Source organism: Chiloscyllium punctatum, chromosome 2, assembly GCF_047496795.1.
Source record: "Chiloscyllium punctatum isolate Juve2018m chromosome 2, sChiPun1.3, whole genome shotgun sequence".
Lineage (NCBI taxonomy): Eukaryota > Metazoa > Chordata > Chondrichthyes > Orectolobiformes > Hemiscylliidae > Chiloscyllium > Chiloscyllium punctatum.
Genome location: NC_092740.1, coordinates 86,211,637 through 86,232,099, shown reverse-complemented (window position 1 = coordinate 86,232,099; position 20,463 = coordinate 86,211,637). Strand labels below are relative to the sequence as shown.

The 20,463-nt window shown below is 39.9% G+C and overlaps 1 protein-coding gene across 2 annotated transcripts in view; it reads right to left on the bottom strand.

Moving 5' to 3' along the window:
* The window catches only part of pcsk5b (proprotein convertase subtilisin/kexin type 5b), a 375,643-nt gene that overhangs the window by 10,302 nt on the left and 344,878 nt on the right, over window positions 1-20,463 (bottom strand). The window contains exons 30-35 of one of the 2 annotated variants that reach the window (XM_072585118.1): window positions 13,156-13,376; window positions 11,747-11,989; window positions 10,519-10,602; window positions 8,555-8,782; window positions 5,913-6,090; window positions 2,009-2,226 (exon numbers count right to left, since the gene is read on the bottom strand). In XM_072585118.1, the coding sequence (XP_072441219.1) occupies window positions 2,009-2,226; window positions 5,913-6,090; window positions 8,555-8,782; window positions 10,519-10,602; window positions 11,747-11,989; window positions 13,156-13,376 (1,172 nt within the window). The remainder of the gene's footprint in view (window positions 1-2,008; window positions 2,227-5,912; window positions 6,091-8,554; window positions 8,783-10,518; window positions 10,603-11,746; window positions 11,990-13,155; window positions 13,377-20,463) is intronic. The other variant, XM_072585127.1, reaches the window with a different exon arrangement.

Here is a 20,463-nt window from a genome sequence, read left to right as displayed (position 1 = left end):
TTGATAAAGTCCCACATTGGAGGTTAGTGAGCAAAATGAGGGCGCATGGTATCGGGGGCAAAGTACTGACTTGGATTGAAAATTGGTTGGCTGACAGGAAACAAAGAGTAGTGATAAACGGCTCCCTTTCGGAATGGCAGGCAGTGACCAGTGGGGTACCGCAGGGATTGGTGCTGGGACCGCAGCTTTTTACAATATATATTAATGATATAGAAGATGGTATTAATAGTAACATTAGCAAATTTGCTGATGATACAAAGCTGGATGGCAGGGTGAAATGTGAGGAGGATGTTAGGAGATTACAGGGTGACCTGGACAGGTTAGGTGAGCGGACAGATGCATGGCAGATGCAGTTTAATGTGGATAAATGTATGGTTATCCACTTTGGTGGCAAGAACAGGAAGGCAGATTACTACCTAAATGGAGTCAAGTTAGGTAAAGCGGCAGTACAGAGAGATCTGGGTGTTCTTGTACACCAGTTAATGAAGGCAAGCATGCAGGTACAGCAGGTAGTGAAGAAGGCTAATAGCATGCTGGCCTTCATAACAAGAGGGATTGAGTGTAGAAGCAAAGAGGTTCTTCTGCAGCTGTACAGGGCCCTGGTGAGACCGCACCTGGAATATTGTGTGCAGTTCTGGTCTCCAAATTTGAGGAAAGACATTCTGGCTATTGAGGGAGTGCAGCGTAGGTTCACGAGGTCAATTCCTGAAATGGTCACACTAGTACCTGAACACACTAGTACCTATTGACTAAGTCAACCTCCCATAAGGTCAACCTTATGTTGAAAGATTGGAGCGACTGAGCTTGTATACCCTTGAGTTTAGATGACTGAGAGGGGATCTGATTGAGAGGTAAAAGATTATTAAAGTATTGGACACTCTGGAGGCAGGAAACATGTTTCCGCTGATGGGTGAGTCCCGAACCAGAGGACACAGCTTAAAAATAAGGGATAGGCCATTTAGGACAGAGATGAGGAGAAACTTCTTCACCCAGAGAGTGGTGGGTGTGTGGAATGCTCTGCTCCAAAAGGCAGTGGAGGCCAGTCTCTAGATTCATTTAAGAAAGAGTTGGATAGAGCTCTCGAGGATAGTGGAATCAAGGGTTATGGAGATAAGGCAGGAACAGGATACTGATTGAGGATGATCAGCCATGATCATAATGAATGGTGGTGCAGGCTCGAAGGGCAGAATAGCGTATCCTGCACCTATTGTCTATTGTCATGTGATCATCGAGCTGCTTCCACAGACCGATTGATAGTTGCCATGGAAAGAGAGAGCCAGGTTCAGCACCTACAGGGTCTGCTGGAGAGGTGCATGCAATTGCTGAGTGAGGAATGCTCTTTATCTCTATACGGCCTCACTGCAGCAGATCTGCCCTCACAGGTTACATCATTTACCGGTTCCTCTCTAGCTATGGTCTCAGCCATTTTCCTTCCCACTGAGTCCTTTCAAATTCCAGAACAATGGATGGTGACAGGGAGTGACCTTCAGGCAGTAGCTTCCTGCCTCCAGGTCTCATTGTCAGTGAGGTCCCGAATATCCCCTTCCTGGTCACCCTTCTGTGAGACACATTGGTTTCACATCTCCCCAGGTCCCCACTCAACCTATATACATGAGCCTGAAACTGCCTTCTTTCCCCTCCCAGCCTCCGGCATCTGAGGCAACCATGCCAGGTGTGGTCATACGCTGCCTATCATGAAGTCAGGATGTTCCTGATTGTGGATGAGTGCCTGTCAGTATTACCTTATTCCCACTCATGCTTTATCACATCACCCCTTTGCAAATACAATTGACCCTCCTCACAATTGGCAATCTCCTTTATCCCTGGTCTCCAGTTTTCAATCCTGACAAGTAGGTTCCTGAGTCTCAATCCTGAAACAGGCTTGCCCCCACTTCCTTCCACAAAGAGAGACACTTTTATTTATATCACACCTACAAGTGCTAACATAGGTGATGTGATTGAGTTCTGATGTACACAGCAATCCTCTGATTGTAAATCTTAAACTTACCATCACAGGTTTTACAACTCGGGTGGCACCGTTCACAAGTTTGCTCCCATTTATTTTCATAGTATTGTTCTGGACATGACGGAAAGCATTTGTTTTCTGATTTCATCAGGAAATTATTGTCCTGACAACTTAGACATTCCGTATCACCTGGACCCCAACATTCTTTGCAGCTTGCGTGACAGTTTTCACAAACACCACTTGATCCATTTGCAAAACGCCTGAAACAAATGATGTGTGGCAATAAGGATCTTGTTTACAACATAGAAACAAATTTATTCATTTAAAAATATCTTATTTCAAGGTCATGGAGAAAAAAAATGCACAGATCAAATAATTGTCAAATCCAAACTTTTTCTTTCGTCATTGCAAACATCTTGAATTTATTTCTAATCATGATAGTCTGGAAATTGTGCCTTATTTTTACAGTGAATTGTTGAGGGAACAGATTTGCTTAGGTCTTGTAAATTTAAGAATAAAATGTAATGGGTCACAGTCTGCTGATGGAACTGATAGGACACATTCTGATTTACACTTCGACTTTTAACAGTGAGTCATATCCCTGAGGATAAAATAAAATAAGAAATGAACTACTCCCTAATAGAGGACATGCACACTCCAACAGACTCAAAACTTATGGGAAGGCTTCAAAAATAAATTAGAATGAGTAAAGTTGCAAATAGAATTGAAACCAATAGAAAAAGGTACAAGACATTAAATAAGGAAGGAAATTTAACCAAAGACAAGACTCAAAAATAAGAATATTACCTCCAGGGAATGGAACAACTCTCAAAATTGAGGGAACAAAGGTTACATAAAACTAAGGACTTGATCTTAATATAGCTATGTACCCTGACCAAAATTACATTATCCTACTAACACAATCCTCCAAAAGTGAAGCATCCAAATTAAATTTTCTGAATTAATGGAGGTCAGCAATTTCAATATAAGTAAGGACATTAATAGATGAAAAGGGTAAAGTCGAATTTCCTTGTGGAGCAGCGAGGATGGAAGAACAGAGACAGGAAGAAAGGAAGGGAGGGGAAGGAAGAAAATCAACTAAAGGAAGGGCGGGAAGGCAAGGAAGAAACAGGAAGACAGAAATAGCAAAGGGAAGGAGAGACAGGAAGGCAGAGGCAGAAAGAAAGGAAAGGAGGGTGGGAGAGGGGGAGAAAGGAAGGAAACAAATGGGAAGGTGAAGGGGTGGTATGGAAAGAAAATATTGACTGAGAAATAAACATTGACCTGAACAGTGGGGATAACTCATTTGCTCATGTTTAGAGTAGATCCCTAAATGCTAGAGTAAATCTTTTCTATTCAATACAGCAAGAAGACGGGGTCTCAGTTTATTGTCTCATCTGAAAGTCAACAACATCTTAAAGTTATATAGCACTTTTAATGTAATGAAATGTCCCAAGAAACTCTGCAGGTACACTTTAAAGCAAACTATGACACTCACTCATGTAAGGAGGTATTACGTCAAACAACCAAAATCTTGGTCGATGAGATCAGTTGTAGAGAGAACAAGGAAATAATTTCAGAGCTTTCGGTCTAGGCAGCTCAATGCATGCCCACTATCTACAAGGCACATGTCAGGAGTGTGATGTAATGCTCTCCTTTTGCTGCATGCAGCTACAACAACGCTCAAGGAGTTCAACTCCATTCAATACAAAGCAGCTCACATGATTTATATCCCATCTACCAACTTCAACACTGAGGCACAGCATCAGTAGTGAGTTGCATCCACAATATATGTTGCAGTAACGTACCCAGGGTTCTTCCACCAGCAGCTTCCAAACATTTACCATTTAGAAGGACAAGAGCAGCAGACAAATGGCAACATATTTGCCTATAAGTTCCTTCCAAGCCACACTCTATCTTGACTTGGGAAATATTCTATATTATTCTTACTTCACAGTCACTGGATCAAAATTCTGGAACTCCCTTCCTAACAGTAATATAGCCTTCCTTACATTTAAAGGACTACAATGGTTGAAGAAGGCAGCTCACCTCTATTTTCTCCAGGTAAATTAGGGATCAGCATTAAAGCTGGTCTCACCAGCAATGCTAATATTCCATGTACAAAGAAATAAAATACAAAGTAAAGCAGCTTTTGCTTCAGTTGTATAGAACCTTGGTCAGGCCCATTTGGAGTAATGTGTTCAGTTCTGGAGTGGACATGTGCACTTGGATGACCTTCGTGATGTTACACAGCTTCATCAAAATGCTATGAACTCTTACAGAGGCACATCATAAAGTCAGTGCATACATTTAGTTTAAATCCTTTAGAACCTGAAATGGGATCTGATCCAAATATTTAAAAAGTTAAAGGATTACAATCTGGTGCAGAGTAGCCAACGAAACATTGCAAGTCTTAGGAGAAAAAAATACCTTTGTTGCTTGAGCTTTTCTTACTTACAAGGCTTTTTCTCAGCAACTGCTGTTATCTTCTAGTTGACTTAGTCATTAATCATCAATATTAAATACCATAAACAGCTTTGTAAAACCTCAAGTACATACATTGACTGCATTTTCTTCATATTGCATGAGGATAATTGTTTCAAAACATCCCCATTGAAATGAAATACAATTGCGTGAATCCACACAAATCGTTCCTTGACAAGTTATTCTTTTCTAAGAGTTTACTCAGTAGATCGCCCTAAATTACTTGAAAGCTTTCCTACAGCTGATGCTACATTTTTGTCACTTGGTTTCTAGGCATATGGTTTTTGCATTTTTTTCAAAATGATCCCCACTATCCTGTGCTGAAATCTATAAGGAATTTAAAAGAAACATATTAGGCTGGATTTTCCGATGGCCTGATAGTCAGTTCTGCAGCGTAGATAGAAATTGCACATGGGGAGCATGCAGAATGCTCGACAAAGGAGACACCAAGGCAATTGCCTGGAAGACTGAAGATTTCTACTTTGCCTTGATTCTCCAAAATGTCTCTTTAAATCAGAGAGTTTGGAGGGTTCTGTTGAAGTTAAGTATGCACTCAGGAAAAGTTAGACGTTTAAAACCATTGTCTAACTCCTGAGAAACTATTAAGCCGTACCCTCTCTCCCAAAGTAGTACACGCACCTACGTCCCCCAAACCCTTTACATCCCCAGATCCTGATTCGACACTCTCCATTGCTGGACACAACATACCACATACCACCTTTCCTCCTGGGACTTGATCCAACCACTGCCCCCACTCCTGGGATTCTACCCCTGCCTCCAGTGCTGCACCTGACAGCTTTGCTCTACCCCAGGAAGTGACAACCCCTGCTGTTGGCACTTTACCTACCCGTACTATATCCCCTACCCACTTGGCACTTTACCCCTACCCATGTGGCACCTTATTTACCTGGCCCTCTGCACCCTACTCACCTGGCAGCCTACCCACTAACAATGTGGTACCTGGCACTGTCATCTATGGTTATCATACATACTTGCCCTTTCACAGGAACTGTTAAAGTGGCTGGCTGTGACGCTGGACTTCTAAATCACAGAATATGGCAACTGACTGCTGTGAAAGATAGCATGTGGTATGCCTTCCCCCCGTTCTGTGCGATGAGAGACCTGTCACAATGAAAGTACATTTCTGAAGGAGCAGTGATTCGAATCTCCTTTCAGGTCTTCCCTTGCATAAAAAATGAGCTCTGTGAGATTCCCCTCCTCGCAAAATCCGGTCCATTATTTAAAAATGTTTTCCTTACTTTCAGATGTACTCATTTTTAAAAAACAAAACTTATATTAAACCAAGTTGCAAGCATTATACAATTCAAATGACAATCATAAACAGTAAGCACTTGAAGCAGACCTTGATACATTATCTAATGCAAAAGGAGCTTCTTCAATCTGTCAGTCTCTCCAGTTTAATTTTCAGTGGAACAACTTTAATCTGATGGGTGGCACTTACCCAGATCCACAGGTCTTGACGCACATCAAGTTCAGCCTGTACCAGTCTGCTTTACAGGTAAGGCACTGTGTGCTCGACCTCCCATTGCAGGTTTTACAGCTTTTGTGACAAGCAAAGCATTGACGTCTATTCTGGTCTGTGTAGTAGCCATGTGGACATGTGTTAACGCATGTTGTATCTAATTGAAAGATAAATGGGTATAATGGTAATTATAATAAGATGAAAAGTAAAGAATGAAATACCTCGACCATGTTGTTGTTGAGAAATAAATTTTATAAACCTGTTGTAAAGTACATCATTGGAAGATCAACCAATTTTAGAAAGCAATACTTTATGAATCTTAAAAATTACAGCAAATAATCATCTACTGGAATTAATCACAATAATTTTTGACAGAATGAATGTCATACAAGTTGCAGTAACGCCAGTTCCAAAGTAAATTTTATGTTGCCAACATGTGGTTTATTTTGTAATGAAGAAACATATTCATGTTTATTTGTACATACTGAAGTGGATTGGCAGGGAGGCATCATCCACCACGAGAATGTGAGGAGAAGGACAGCATGTTTTCTGTGGCAGAGGACAGAGTGCGTGTTTTTAAACTAAGGCTTACTAGCAGCTATGGCCGTTGCCTATTAAGATTTGAAGACTTCACGAGGGATCATTTACAGGTTAGGGGCAGAGAGACCAGAGGCAAAGCCAGGGTTACTTTTCAGCACCCCACTCTCTAAAGCTAAGCTGTTTGATTGGACACTGTGTATTTACAGATGGGGAACTGCTGGGACTTGTTGTGCAGCCTTTGTGGAGGATGGGAGAGGCATGTGACGCCCATTTAACTTGTGTGTCACCGTCAGATTCCTGGTGATTTCAGGGATGGTGGGGGTCAAGTGGCTTAATAATGAGTTAATTGACATCCTACCCTGAGCAGGCAAGTTGCACACATTGGCTCCACCCCAAGCCCAACTTAGTTTCAGGAGGCTGTCCTGCTGTCAGTGGACTGATCTCTCTGATCTTGTGAACTTAGCCACCATGACATAACAGGATGAATTCAATTCCATCTATTTGCCTGTGAATGAAGCTGCTATTTTTGCTATGATCCTCCTTTCTTGAGTGGACTGTGGAAGGCAGTAATCTCATATGGAAGGGGTGAGTTGTTTTCAAAGATAAAGTAAATCATTTTATGACAGTCTCACAAATTCATAAAAACCACGGCATGAGTTTGCTGAACCTGTCTTCTGCTGTTTGGTTTTGACTCTGTTTCTAGTCCCCACCATCTACATTTCTTCAAAGTCAAAACCAAATAAAGTCTAAAAAAATAGTTTCAGTATCACAAAGAAGTTCCAAAAGTTTCACTCTAAGATAGAAACTGGCTCCTCAAATGTCATAAAAGGACAATGTACACTTGACAAAAGTGAATGTCTGGAGAAACTTATTTGTACTTAGTGTACATGCTGGCATGTTGTATTCATACCAGCTCTACTTCTACTGCAAGTGCTTTGTGCATAGTCTGTGGCAATCATTAAACACACAACTTTCAAACATGATGTCAGGAATGGTGCAGCCATCTTCCAGTTACTGAAAGAAACAGCAAGGAAGAAGTGAAGAACACATCTCTCCATTCCCACCACAGCAACCTCCAGTTTTGAATTAATAGAAAAGTCAAAATGCCTGCCAATTTTCCATTCCTTACTCTTGTGGAAATGAAGGGAGATTGAGACAGAATAAGACTTTTTCCTGTTTTAGTGGCAAGACAATGAAATATCTGCGGAGTTAAGTAAAAACTGTGAGCAAATTAGAGCAACAACACTGCTATCAGTGTTGGGGGAAAATTGCTACAAGCTTTTTTGCAGCCTAGATCTCACCGAGAAGCAGAAAAGACAGATTTTCAAAATACATTTTGAACCCATGTTAATGTTATTTATATGCAGGATGTGTCCAACCACCACAACGTGTTGGAGAGGTTGGTGACTGAGTTATCAAGTGCCACCTTCATTGTAATAACCTGTTAATTGGCACTCAGTTTGGCTTCTGATAAGGCAACCCAGCTCCTGACCTCACTACAGCCTTGGTCCAAACATGGACAAAAGAGCTGAATTCTGAAAGGGAGTTGAGAGTAACTTGTCATCAAAGCAGCAATTGACTGAGTATGATGTCAAGGAGCCTAGCAAAACTGGAGTTGTTGGGAATAAGGGGAAAACTCTGCTGCCTGCAGTCCTACATAGCACAAAGGAAATCATTATTGTGAAGTTCCTCAGTATCTTAGGTGCAACCATCTTCAGCTGCTTCATAAAAGACCTTCCCTCAATCATAAGATCCGAAGTTGGCATGTTTGCTGATGACTACACATCATTTGTGACACCTCAGACAGTGAAACAGTTTGTGTCTAAATGCAGCAAGACATGAACAACATCCAGACTTGAACTGAAAAGTGGCAAGTAACATTTGTGTATTTGGAGTAGCTCTCAGTCAAAGGAAAACTAGGTAAACTAAGTTAAGATTAAAATGGAAAATGACCAAGTGAATTTCTATTTGTACCATGTCCTCACATTCTCCCAGTTATTATCTCTTGTAAAATTGAGTTCTGAAACATTATTGTGTTGTTTTCCAGTTGCTGGATCTTTGAACAACTAACACATACTCACTGAGTAAAAAGTGATTGTGATTGCAGCTAAGGCAATCATCCTCTGTGGGCCCATAACAGCGGTAACATTTTTTGTGACAGGATTTACAGATCTTGTCCATGTACATATTCAGGGCACAATCCTTGTGCATTACGCAGTGCCCCTGTCTGTTCTTTATCATCCCATCTCGACAATATATGCAGTCTGTTGAATCTGGTCCTTGACAGGTCCGACATGTTTTATCACACTCTACAATTGAAAGAAGAGCAAAGCAATTTTAAACTGGCATTAACATTTTCATGGTGTCATTAAGATTTACAAAATACAATGGATTAATGCAAGGAATTTAAACTTGTTCTTGTGTTTGCCTTTAATTTTTGGTGGTTGTAAATTTCAATGAAAACCAAGTCGTATCTCTATATTTTCATGTTACGTTGCTTCCCAGTTACACCAGTAAGAACCAAACACAGAACACTGGAGAAATTCAGCAGCTCTGGCAACGTCTGTGGATGGAGGAACAGTGTTAATATTTCGAGTTTGGTATGACTCTTATTCAGAGTGTAAGAGCTGATGAAGAGTCAAAATGTTAACTCTTGTTTCTTTCTCCACAGATGCTGCCAGACTTGCTGAGTTTCTCCAGCATTTTCTGTATTTGCTTCAGACTTCCAGCATCTGCAGTATTTTTTTTAAACCAGTAAGAAATAAAGTTGCACACAATTCTCTATAGTCAAGAATTAACAAACCCTGTCTATCTAATCTGCATCCTCCCCAATCCATACTGATCAACGACAGTATCAAATAAGCATATGTAAGATCACTGATTTCCCCACCTAAATTCAACACTATTGTGCCTGTTTTATAAACCTAAAATCAGTACAATGATAGCTAGCTTATCAAGCAGAAACCTCTGGTAAAAGTACATGGGCATTTGGGCCACTGCTAAATTGGATGAGTTTAGGTGATCATTACTGTCCTGTTGGTATCAGGTTTCAGTGCCCATTTCATGACCAGGTTGCTAAATTTCTTTAGATTAGTTGCTTGTGATGAACAAACTTCAATTTGTCTTTTCATGTCTTGAGAAGTTTATGCAGCAGTTCTTTGAAGGACCACTGGAGGTTGCTCAAAATGAACATTTAAAGTCACAGTCTTAGAATCATGGAAATGATCAACTGAAAGGAGGCCATTCAGCCCACCATATCTAAATTTTTCCAGAAAAGAGCTATCCAGCCATTTCCACTTTTGAGCCTTTAGCCATAGCCCTGTATGGTATTGTACTTTGACTGCATGTCCAAGTAAATGAGGTTAGGATTTTCCATCTAACAATCTTTCGGGAACCAAATTCCAGTCCACCCTTACCTTCTAGGTGAAAACATTTCTTGGCATTTCCTCTACTCCTTTAAAAATTCCTATAATCTATGGTCCTTGGTTACTTGCTACTCTGCTAAGGAAAATAGGTGTTCCCCAAACACTCTATGCCTCCCATAATTCTATAGACCTCAATAAAATTTCCTCTCAGCCACTTCTGTTCCAAAGAAAACAATCCCAGGTTATCCAATCCCTCTTCCTAACTAAAATGCTTTACTTTAATAGAGTGTCTATGTAAATCTCCTTTGTGGCCTCGATAGTGTAATTATATTCTTTCTTTAAAGTGATGGACCAAACTTCTACAGTACACAAGCTGAGGTCAAATGACTGGTTTATAAATGACTTCCTCTTCCTATATTCTTTGCCTCAGCTAATGAAACCTGTATTTCTTCAGAACTCCCTTGTGTCCTGTGATCTATGCAGATGCAGACCAATGTGCTTTTGTTCCTCTCAGTTCACAGTACCCTACCTTTAATTCGCAGATTCTCTTGTTAAATTTATAACCTCACAGGTTAAATTTTTTAAAAAATGTTACTTGTAATGTTGAAGGGAGAACACGTGGTTTCTTCTAGCTTTGTCCTGTATGTTATTTGAGTCTTTTCCCTTTGCTCCAGACTCACCTGTAGTCCTTGGCTGTGCCCAATATTGGTTAGGCCCCGATAGGCAAGTTGCATCAAAGTGCCTGATTGACGTTTGAAGCTCCCCTGAATAAATTATGATAAGGCCCATGAATGAGTTTGAATGGTCCTTGTAACCTCTCTGTTAATGCAATGTTGCTGTGCACCACTGGAATCATACTTAATCCGGGGTGTGACGACGCTGCTCCTATACGAAGGTTATGTTGTTCTTGGTTGTTTTTTCAGAAAGGTCGTAAAAGTCACAGACTCTGAAAAGTCTAAGTTGAAGGGTTTTAGGGCCACTTTGAATATAGCTAACAGATACTGCCTCAGGCAAAAGGCTTTTAAGTTTAAAAAAAACACTTGTACAATGAAAGGGGAGTGGCCAGTTCTCCCAGTTCAGCTTTAGTTTGATTTGGTTTTTGGCACCCTGACTATTCAATGAAAGCAGTCAGGCAGTTGTAAAAACTGCTGGACCCAAAGAAGCAGGTCCACGTTGGTACTCTTTATCTGATTTCTCTCCTATAAGACCCAGTGTTTGATTTAACCTTTTGTGCCAAGAGGTGTTTATGGGGATTGTTGCAAGTGTTGGGAACAGGATCATTAAGTTGGCATAATCTGTTGGGTGTTTGGATAGGTTAATCTATTCAGTATTCTGTTCTCAATCGAGTTTCATTCAGTAATCTTGTAAATAAATTGTTTTGTTTCAAACTAAGTGGTTTGACCAGATACATCACTCCTGGAATATTTGTGTTACACCTGCTTAAAACAATTAGCAAAGTTAGGGTCTGGGCTACTTTCTTGAAATGTTTTGAGGGGGTTAGGTCTGGTTCATAACAAGGGCACTAAGTAATTTAGGTCCCAGGATATCTTCATTAAAATCATTTATTAGGTTGAAAATTATGATAGCAATTCAATGAATTCCAACCCAATATGGGAATAATTAGGTAAAATATATGTATTTGCAAATTACCTTGGTGGACCTCAAGTTCACAAAACATCTTGAGTTATATTAAGTATTAAGTATTGAGAAAATGTCTTTATTTTACAAAAATCACAACATTCAAAATGTAGGCAGGAAATAATGACACAGCAGTAAATCTAATACCATTGCACAATATTCATATGACAAATTTGTAACTAAATATTTTTTAAAATGCTGGGTCCTTCCTTTAGGATTCTTAAAAAAATTTAATGAATTATTTTTGTCACTGGAACATGCTAAGCTTACCCTGGCACTCTTCAGTTTCCTTGTCAGTGTAGGTTCCTTCAGGACAGAATTTCAAGCATTGCCCATCGTGTATAATCAAAGAAGGATTGGCGCACCCTTCACAGTCATCTGAGTCTGGACCATCACACACTGAGCATTCAGGATGGCATGAAGTGCATGTGAAGGTCTGAGTGTTTTGAAAGAAACCTCGAGGACAATCCTGTACGCAAGTGCCATTATGAAAGAAAAAGTATCTGCTGCATTCTGTGGAAACCAATACATTATTATTGCCTGCTTCCAAACAAACCATAATTTCATGATGATAATAGCGTCTCAACTAATCTGCGTAACAAGGAAAATGATGTATTAAAATAGGTTAGAACTTTACAGTTATTAGGATTACTCATCATTTACAGGAGATAATTTTATAAGTTTAGGAAAATAGGAACAGAATTAAGCCTGTCAACTACTTGAACCTGTTCCTAGCTATTTGCAGTAGGAACCTTTGATTCCAGAAGAGCGTAGCACGTGGGAACAGGAGTATGCCATTCAGTTCCTTGAAATTGCTCTGCTATTCAATGAGGTCATTGCTGATCTGAATTCTCAATTCTACTTTTCTGTCTTGTCCCCACAACCCTTGATTCCCTTCGTGATTAAAAAATGTCCACTTGAATGCACTTAATGACCCAATCTCCACAGCCCTCTGTGGTAAAGAATTCCACAGATTCACTACCCTCAGAGAAGAAATTCCTCTTCAACTCTGCTCAAATGGGCATGCCCTCTGGTCTTAGGTACAATTCCCATGAGTGCATATCAGAAAATCATGACTCATTTTCCACAATTGTCAGGTTTTCTTTCAAATAATCAGAAATGTGAAGAGATTTCTCATTCAGTATGGGAATGGTGAATAATTATTTTCTGTCTAAAGACCTGATACCCTAGTGATTACTCTTGAAAAACTGACAGCCAATTATACATGGTTTAATAAGGAAAATAAGGAAGGACTATATTATGTGTCTAGTGGATTAGTAATGAATAGTCATCAACACATTCATCACTAAATGGAGGAGAAAGATCATAAGATTTTTGAACATAGTGCATCATTTGAAGATTGAATAAATAATTGAAAAATTGGCCATTACAAAATTTGAAGGGAAATGGCCAAATATTTGAAACAAAGATGACTGATTGAGTATGGAAAAGAAGATACTGGGATATTCAGTCAATTTTAAATCATTCTAGCAACTAACTAGCTTGGACGTTACTGACCAAATCAGTCACTACTGTGTTGTAAACCTCTATGGTTATTTGACATGGTCCCCAGCAAATCTAGATCATCAGCTAGATACTTTTATCATGAAATCTGAGCTCTTAAAGAAAATGTGCATTTTTTGAATTTGTGTGTTTTAATATGTACATTTTATCTTTACCTGTGCACCTGTGCTCATTGCACTTTTCACACTTTGCTGGGCAGCGTTTGCAACGTCTTTGAGCAGTGGCATAATGTTTTCTGGAACATTTCATTTGACAACTGTTGTTGTCTAGAACGTAGGGCCTGACGCAAGATTGGCAGTTTGTAGGAGTATCTTCACAACTCTCACATGCATCATCACACTTTGCACAAATATTGTTTGTACTTTCAAAGTATCCCCTAACAAAATGAGAAACCATTGATTAGATACATACATAATCGTACAACGAAAAGATAGTAGACTATTATTCATTCCAATAACCTCACAAGCCAGAACTAATTCTCAAAATATTTTAACATTCAAATATGTTGGTGGCTCTTAAGGTTTGTTTCCCTAAATTCAGGCAGTAATTTTAGTAGTATCGGGGAAATGTTAATATTGTATTTAATTATAATTTAATCTGTTGAACTAATTAAGATAACACACATTGTTATTAAGTGGTACTTCTAAATTGAGATTTCCAGCATCACAGATTCCATATTTCAACTAATTCAATTTACTCCACGTGATACCAAGAAATGGCTAAAGGCACTGGAAACTGCAACAACTGTGGGCCCTAACAATATTTTGGACATACTACAGCCAATCGCCGGATTGTGAACAGGTTCTGTACTTGAATCCGCTTGCAAGTCAATTTGTATCCAAGTTGGGAACACAATGTAGGACAATATGAAATAGCCATTTGGAAATATGGAGACAGATTCATATGTCAGAGCTTGAAAATTGCACAAGTGAATGGGATCACATTTTTAAGTATAAGCATTCATAAGTCAGGTATTTGTAAACTGCGAACTCCATGTCCTGAAAGCCTGTGTCCTAGAAGTATTGACGCTAGCCAAGCTGTTCTAGTTACTATACTGGCATCTACCTGACAATGTAGAAAATTGCCTCGATATGTTCCATTAACAAAAAGGTAGGACAAATCCAACACAGCCATATACCACCCTATACCCACTCTTGATCTTCAGCAAAGTGATGGGAGGGGTCATTAACAGAGCTATCAAATGGACTTGCAAACAAATGAGCAGCTCACTGACAGTCAGTCTGAGTTCCACCAAGGACACTTGGTTCCTGTTTTGGTCCAAACATAGACAGAAGACCTGAAGAGAGAAGCAGCATTCGACCAAATATGGCATCAAAGAACAGAACTCGAGTCAATGGGGAATTTTCTCTGCTGTTGGAGTCAAACCTTGCACAAAAGATGATGAATGTGGTTTTTGGATGGCAATCATTTCAGCTACTGCAGGATTTCCTTAGAGTGGTGACATAAGCCTAGCCATTTTTATTTGCGTCATCAATTATCTTCCCTCCATCAGAAATGTTAAAAGTGAGGAACTTCACTGGTTTCACTATTTATTGCGCCACTTGCAAATTTCAGGTAAAAAGCTGTTCCTTTCCAATCATAGCATGACCTGGGCAAGTAACATTCTCACTACCAAGTGATGAATAATTACCACCTCCAACAACAAAGAGAATCTAACCATTACCCCTTGATGTTTAATTGCATTATCATAGCTGAACTCCAACTCTCAATATCCTGGGGGCTAGCACTGACCAGTAACTAAACTGGAGTAGCTATAAATACTGTGGATACAAGGGCAAGTCAGAGGTTAAGATTTCTGTGGAACATAACTCTTCTGTCTCACCAACACCTGTCCACCACCTACAAGGTTTAAGTCAGGAATACAATAAAATATTCTCCACTTATTTGAATGTGTGTAGTTCCAATAATACTCAAACAGCTTACCAACTCTAGGACAAAGCAGCCCACACAAGTGAAAATCCATCCACCACCTTCAATATCCACTATCTTTACCACCGACTCAGTGGCAACAGTGCATACCTTCCAAACCTACAATCTCTGTCACCTAGAAGAATAAGAATAGGTGGTATGTTGGAACACCACCACCTGCTAGGTTAGTCTCCAATTCATAACAAATACTTACCTTGACCAGGAAGAATGTGCCCATTGTTTCACTGGCACTAAGTCAAAATCCTGGAATTCCCTTCCTAACATTGCAAGGCTCTCAGCTATTCAAAAAAGCAGACTGTCAACATTTTCTCCATGGCAAACAGGTATGGTCAAAAAGCCAGGGATCACTCACATTCCAAGAACAAATAAAAGAAAACCCTAATTAGCTAAATAAAATGAAATAAGAGCGGAAAGTCAGGTGATGTGTTGCAGCTAAATCATGTGGGAATTCCCTGCCTTTGATTTGCTCTTGTATCCACGATATTTATATGGCTGATCCAATTCAGTTTCTGGTCAATGGTAATCCCAGGATGTTGATAGTGAAGAATGCATCGAAGATAGTGCCACTAAAGGTCTACATTTTAATTTCAAAGCTTTCTTTAATTCTGGAAGCCACGTGAAACATTTGCTCTTTTACTGAAGTAACGGTAAATATCCTTTATTCTTTACCTTAAGATTGCCATTTTACAACTTTGAACTCATTTAGTCTTATTCTATCCAGTAAGCACAAATTATCTTATGTATTTTAACCATATTAAATTTGTATTTTCCCACTGAAATTGCCATTAAAATGTAACGTTTAAGATTAAAGAACTTTACATCTGAAACAAAAGATCTATTATATTATATCCATAAAAATTAGAGAAATCAAGTATGCAAAAGTAACCTTGAGGATGGGTTAATTGAATGTACTCAAGGAGAGGATCGCCCAGTGGTGTTACAGGTGTATCAATCCAAAAGCCCAAGTAATGAACTGGAACTGGGTTTGAATCCCACCATGGCAGATGATGGAATTTGAATTCAATAAAAATATGGAACTAAGTGACTAATGATAACCATGAAACCACTGTCAACAGAAAAAACAGTCTGGTTCAGTAATGCCTTTTCTGGAAAAGAAATCAGCTCTCTTTACCTGGTTTGGCCTACGTGGGAGTCCAGGCCACAGCAGATTCTGAAATAACCTAGCAGATCACACAAATGTAATGATTCTACAAAGTCTAAAAAAAAATGAAACTGGATGGATAAAGTGGCTTTGACCTAGGCATTCAGAAATGACACCAGCAAAAGTCCACCTTACTAGCAGCTGGGTGTAAATGCCAAAATTAGGAGAGCTGTCTCACAGCCTAAGCAAACAGGAGACGGACATGGTAAAACTAATACTTACAAAGAATCATACTTTACAGTCCCTGACCTGGGAGTGGAGTCAGTATCGCATGCAACGAAGAAACAATGCAGAGCAAGACAATATAAGTCACAGCTTAGAAACAAAGCCTGCACTTTACCTGGGAGTCTTAACATTGTTAGCACCTTACATCCATAAAAAAAATAGCAATGGGGTAGGCCATTCAATAGGATCACGGCTGACTCGATATTCCTCACTTTATGATACTTTGGCTTTAAGAGACGTATTTTGTCTTGGTTTGTTTTTATGAAGAGAGCTTGAGACACAGATGCTGAGCAGTCTGTTCCAAGCTAATAAATGTAAACAGCTTGTGAAGCCTTGGGTTTTCTTTCAAAAACATTGGAACGATAGAAGATGCATGAGGAGGTGGGGGTCAAGCTCCCTCAGAACTAGGATTTTAAATTAACTTTCAGTAATTGCTGCTATTTTGAAGCTGAACATGGAAGCTATTGTTCCTCTCTCTGTTACAGCTAAAGGCTTGAGTTCTATTCCTGCTGCTAGAATTGCATGTGAGACAATCTATTTTACTGAATTTCCCTTTGTCAAGGATGTGTTTATGGGATGTTACTATATTGAAATAGTTGCTGTTTAGTAGATAAATAATCTATTATTCTGTTAAGTTTTCCAGTAGATTTACTTTATTCCAATTCTTCCTCCTTTTATTTGTATTTTAACTATAGTGTATGAATGAAGTGTGTTTTACTTGAAGCTGGTAGTTTGACCAATTGAATTGTATCCGGAATGCAACACCTTATATTTGCCTTCATAAATAAGAAAAAGCTAGGATCAAGGCTATCTTCTTTATATATTTTGAGGGGGTTTGTTCTGTGTCTTAACTTCATATTCTCATCTTTTCCCCATGATCCTCAATTTTCCTGGGATCAGGAATCCATCTATTGAGATCTTAAATACACACAAAGACTCTACCCATGCAGCTTTTTTGTGACAAGGAGTTCCAAAGATACTCAACCCTCTGAGAGATGTAATTCCTTCTTATCTCAGTCATAAATTGGCACCCCTTTATTCTGAGATAGTCCTCTCTGATCCTAGAGCCTCCCATGAGGGTAAACATCCTCTCAGCATTTACTCTGTCAATCCCCTTACATAACCTGTTATGTGGCACTATCACTGTGCCAACTGGGGGAGATTTTGAACAGATCTAGCGATTCAAGACTGGCCATCAACAGCATCTGATTATATTCCAACACAGTCTGCAAACTCATGGCCTGGCATATTCCATATCTCTACCATTACCATCAAGCCAAAGGACGAGCCATTCTTCAATGCAGAGTGCAGGGTGGCATGGCAAAGCATAAGCATACCTAAAAATGTGATTAAAATCTTCGAGGAGAAAGTGAGGACTGCAGATGCTGGAGATCAGAGCTGAAAATGTGTTGCTAGAAATTCCTGAAGAAGGGTTGATGCCCGAAACGTCGATTCTCCTGTTCCTTGGATGCTGCCTGACCTGCTGCGCTTTTCCAGCAACACATTTTCAGCTCTAAAAATGTGGTGTCAAACCTGGTGAAGCTACCAAGCTGGACTAATTACATGGCAAACAGCATAAGCAGCAAGTGATAGACAGAGCTAAGCAATCCCACAGCAATAAATCAGATCTAAGTCTGCACCTATCACATCCAGTTGTGAAGGGTGGTTGAAAATTAAACAACTTGCTGGAGGAAGAATCTCCACAAATATCTCCATCCTTAATTATGGAAGACCACAACACTGCAAAAGACAAGGCTAAAGCATTCGCAGCAATCTTCAGCCAGAAATGCTGAGTGGATGATCCATTGCAGCCTCCTCAAGTGGTCCCCAGCATTACAGATATCAGTCTTCAACAAATTTAATTCACTCCATGCAATATCAAGAAATGGGTGGAGATACTAGATACTCAAAAGGCTATGGGCTCCGACAACATTCCAGCAATAGTACAAAAGACTTGTGCTCTTGAACTTGATTCTCCCCTAGCCAAGCTCTTCCATTATAGCTACAATACTGGAATCTACCTGATAAGGTGGAAAATTGCTCAGATGTGTCCTCTATTCAAAAAAGCAGGATAAATCCAACCTGGCCAATTCCCACCCGTCAGTCCTATAATTCCCTCCCAGTCATTAGTAAAGTGATGGAAGGTGTCATCAGCAGTACTTTCAAGCACCTCCTGCTCAGCAATGACCTGCTCAGTGATGCAGTTTGGGTTTTGCCTGACTTCACAGTGTTGGTTCAAACATGGTCAACAAGAGCTGAATTCCAGAAGGTGAGGCGGGAGTGAATCTCCTTGATAGTAAAGCCACGCTTGACTGAGTGTGGCATTAAAAACCCTCGGAAAAACTTGTGTCATTGAATGTTAGGGGTGAACTCTGTTGGTTGGAGTCATACTTGGCACACAGTATCTAGTTGGTTGCCATTGTTGGAGGTCAGTCATCTCAACTCCAGGATATCTCTGCTGGAGTTCCTTAGGGTAGTGCCCAAGGCCCAAGCATCTTCAGCTGCTTTGTCAATGACCTTCCCTCCATCACATGGTCAGAAATGGCAATGTGCAATTATTGATGAACAATGTTCAGCACCTTTCGCGAGTCCTCATACTGAAGTAGTCCATGTTCAAATGCAACTAGATCTGGAAAATATCCAGGCTTGGGCTGGCAAGTGGCAACCAACATTCTTGCTACACAAATAATAGGCAATGACCATCTCCAATAGGAGACAATAAAATCAATGCCCCTTGACATTCAATGCTATTACTTTCACTGAATTCCCCCACTATCAGCATCCTGAGGGGTTACCATTGACAGAAACTGAACTTGACTAGCCATATAAATACACTGGCTACAAGAGCAGGTCAGATGCTAAGAATACTCGAACAATTAACTCACCTCCTGACTCATCAAAGCCTGTCCACCATCTACAAAGTACAAGTCAGGAATGTGATGGAATACCTCCCGCCACCTCTCAGGATGAATGCAGTTCCAACAACACTAAAGAAGCTTGACACTATCCAGGGGAAAGCTCCTGCTTGACTGGCACCATATCCACACTCGTTCACTCCCTCCATCACCAACACTCAGTAGCAGCCGTGTTTACATCTACTAGATACACTGCAGAAATTCAACAAAGATCCTTAGATAGCACCTTCCAAACCCATGACCATTCCCATCTGGAAGGACAAGAGCAGCAGATGCATAGAAACATCTGCAAGTTCCCCTCCAAGTTAGCTCACCATCCTGATTTGGAAGTTTGTCAGCGTTCCTTCACTGTCACTCGGTCAAAATCCTAGAATTCCCTCCCTAATGGCATTGTGGACTGAGTTGAAAACCCACACAAGACCAGGTTATGGATCAATATGTTTACTTGAAAATATAAGCTTTCAGAACACTGCTCCTTCATAGCTCCTTCACATCATTGTAGACTGAAGCAGTTCAAGAAGCAGCTTACCACCATCTACTCAAGACAAAGTTAAAAATCCAAATAAACCTGTTGGACTATAACCCTGTATTGTGTGATTTTTAATTTTGTCCACCCCAGTCCAACACTGGCACCTCCAAATCATGACTACGCAAGACAAATAGGGATAAGCACAAAACGGTGGCCAGCCAGTGATACCCACATTCCATCAGTGAGTTAAAACAAAATTGGGACAGTTTCTGAGAACAATGCATTTGAACAAACTAAGGGATTATTATTTTAGAGCCACTTGGTTTTGTAATTGTAATTTGTTAGCTAGTTAGCTCAGTTTGCTAGATGCCTACGGCATGTTTCAGATTAAATCCTACAGTGTCAGTGTCAATCTAGTCTAAAAGTCAGAGCAAATATCCTTAAACCAAAGGCAATACTTTGTACAAACATGCACACAGACAAAGTAGAAGAAACAACATACCATTCAGCATTTCTAGTCTGCGGTACCATTGACAATATCATGACTGATCTGTTTGTGGCCTTAATTTTACTTCCGTTTCTCTATCCCCAATACCTTTGACTTCCTTGTTGATCAATAATCCACCTCAACCTTAAAAATATTCATTAGTCTTGTCTTCATTGCTCTCTGGGGAAGAGAATTCCACAGACTAACAACATCATCAAGAAAAACAAAATCTTCTTGTTTCCATCTTATTTTTAA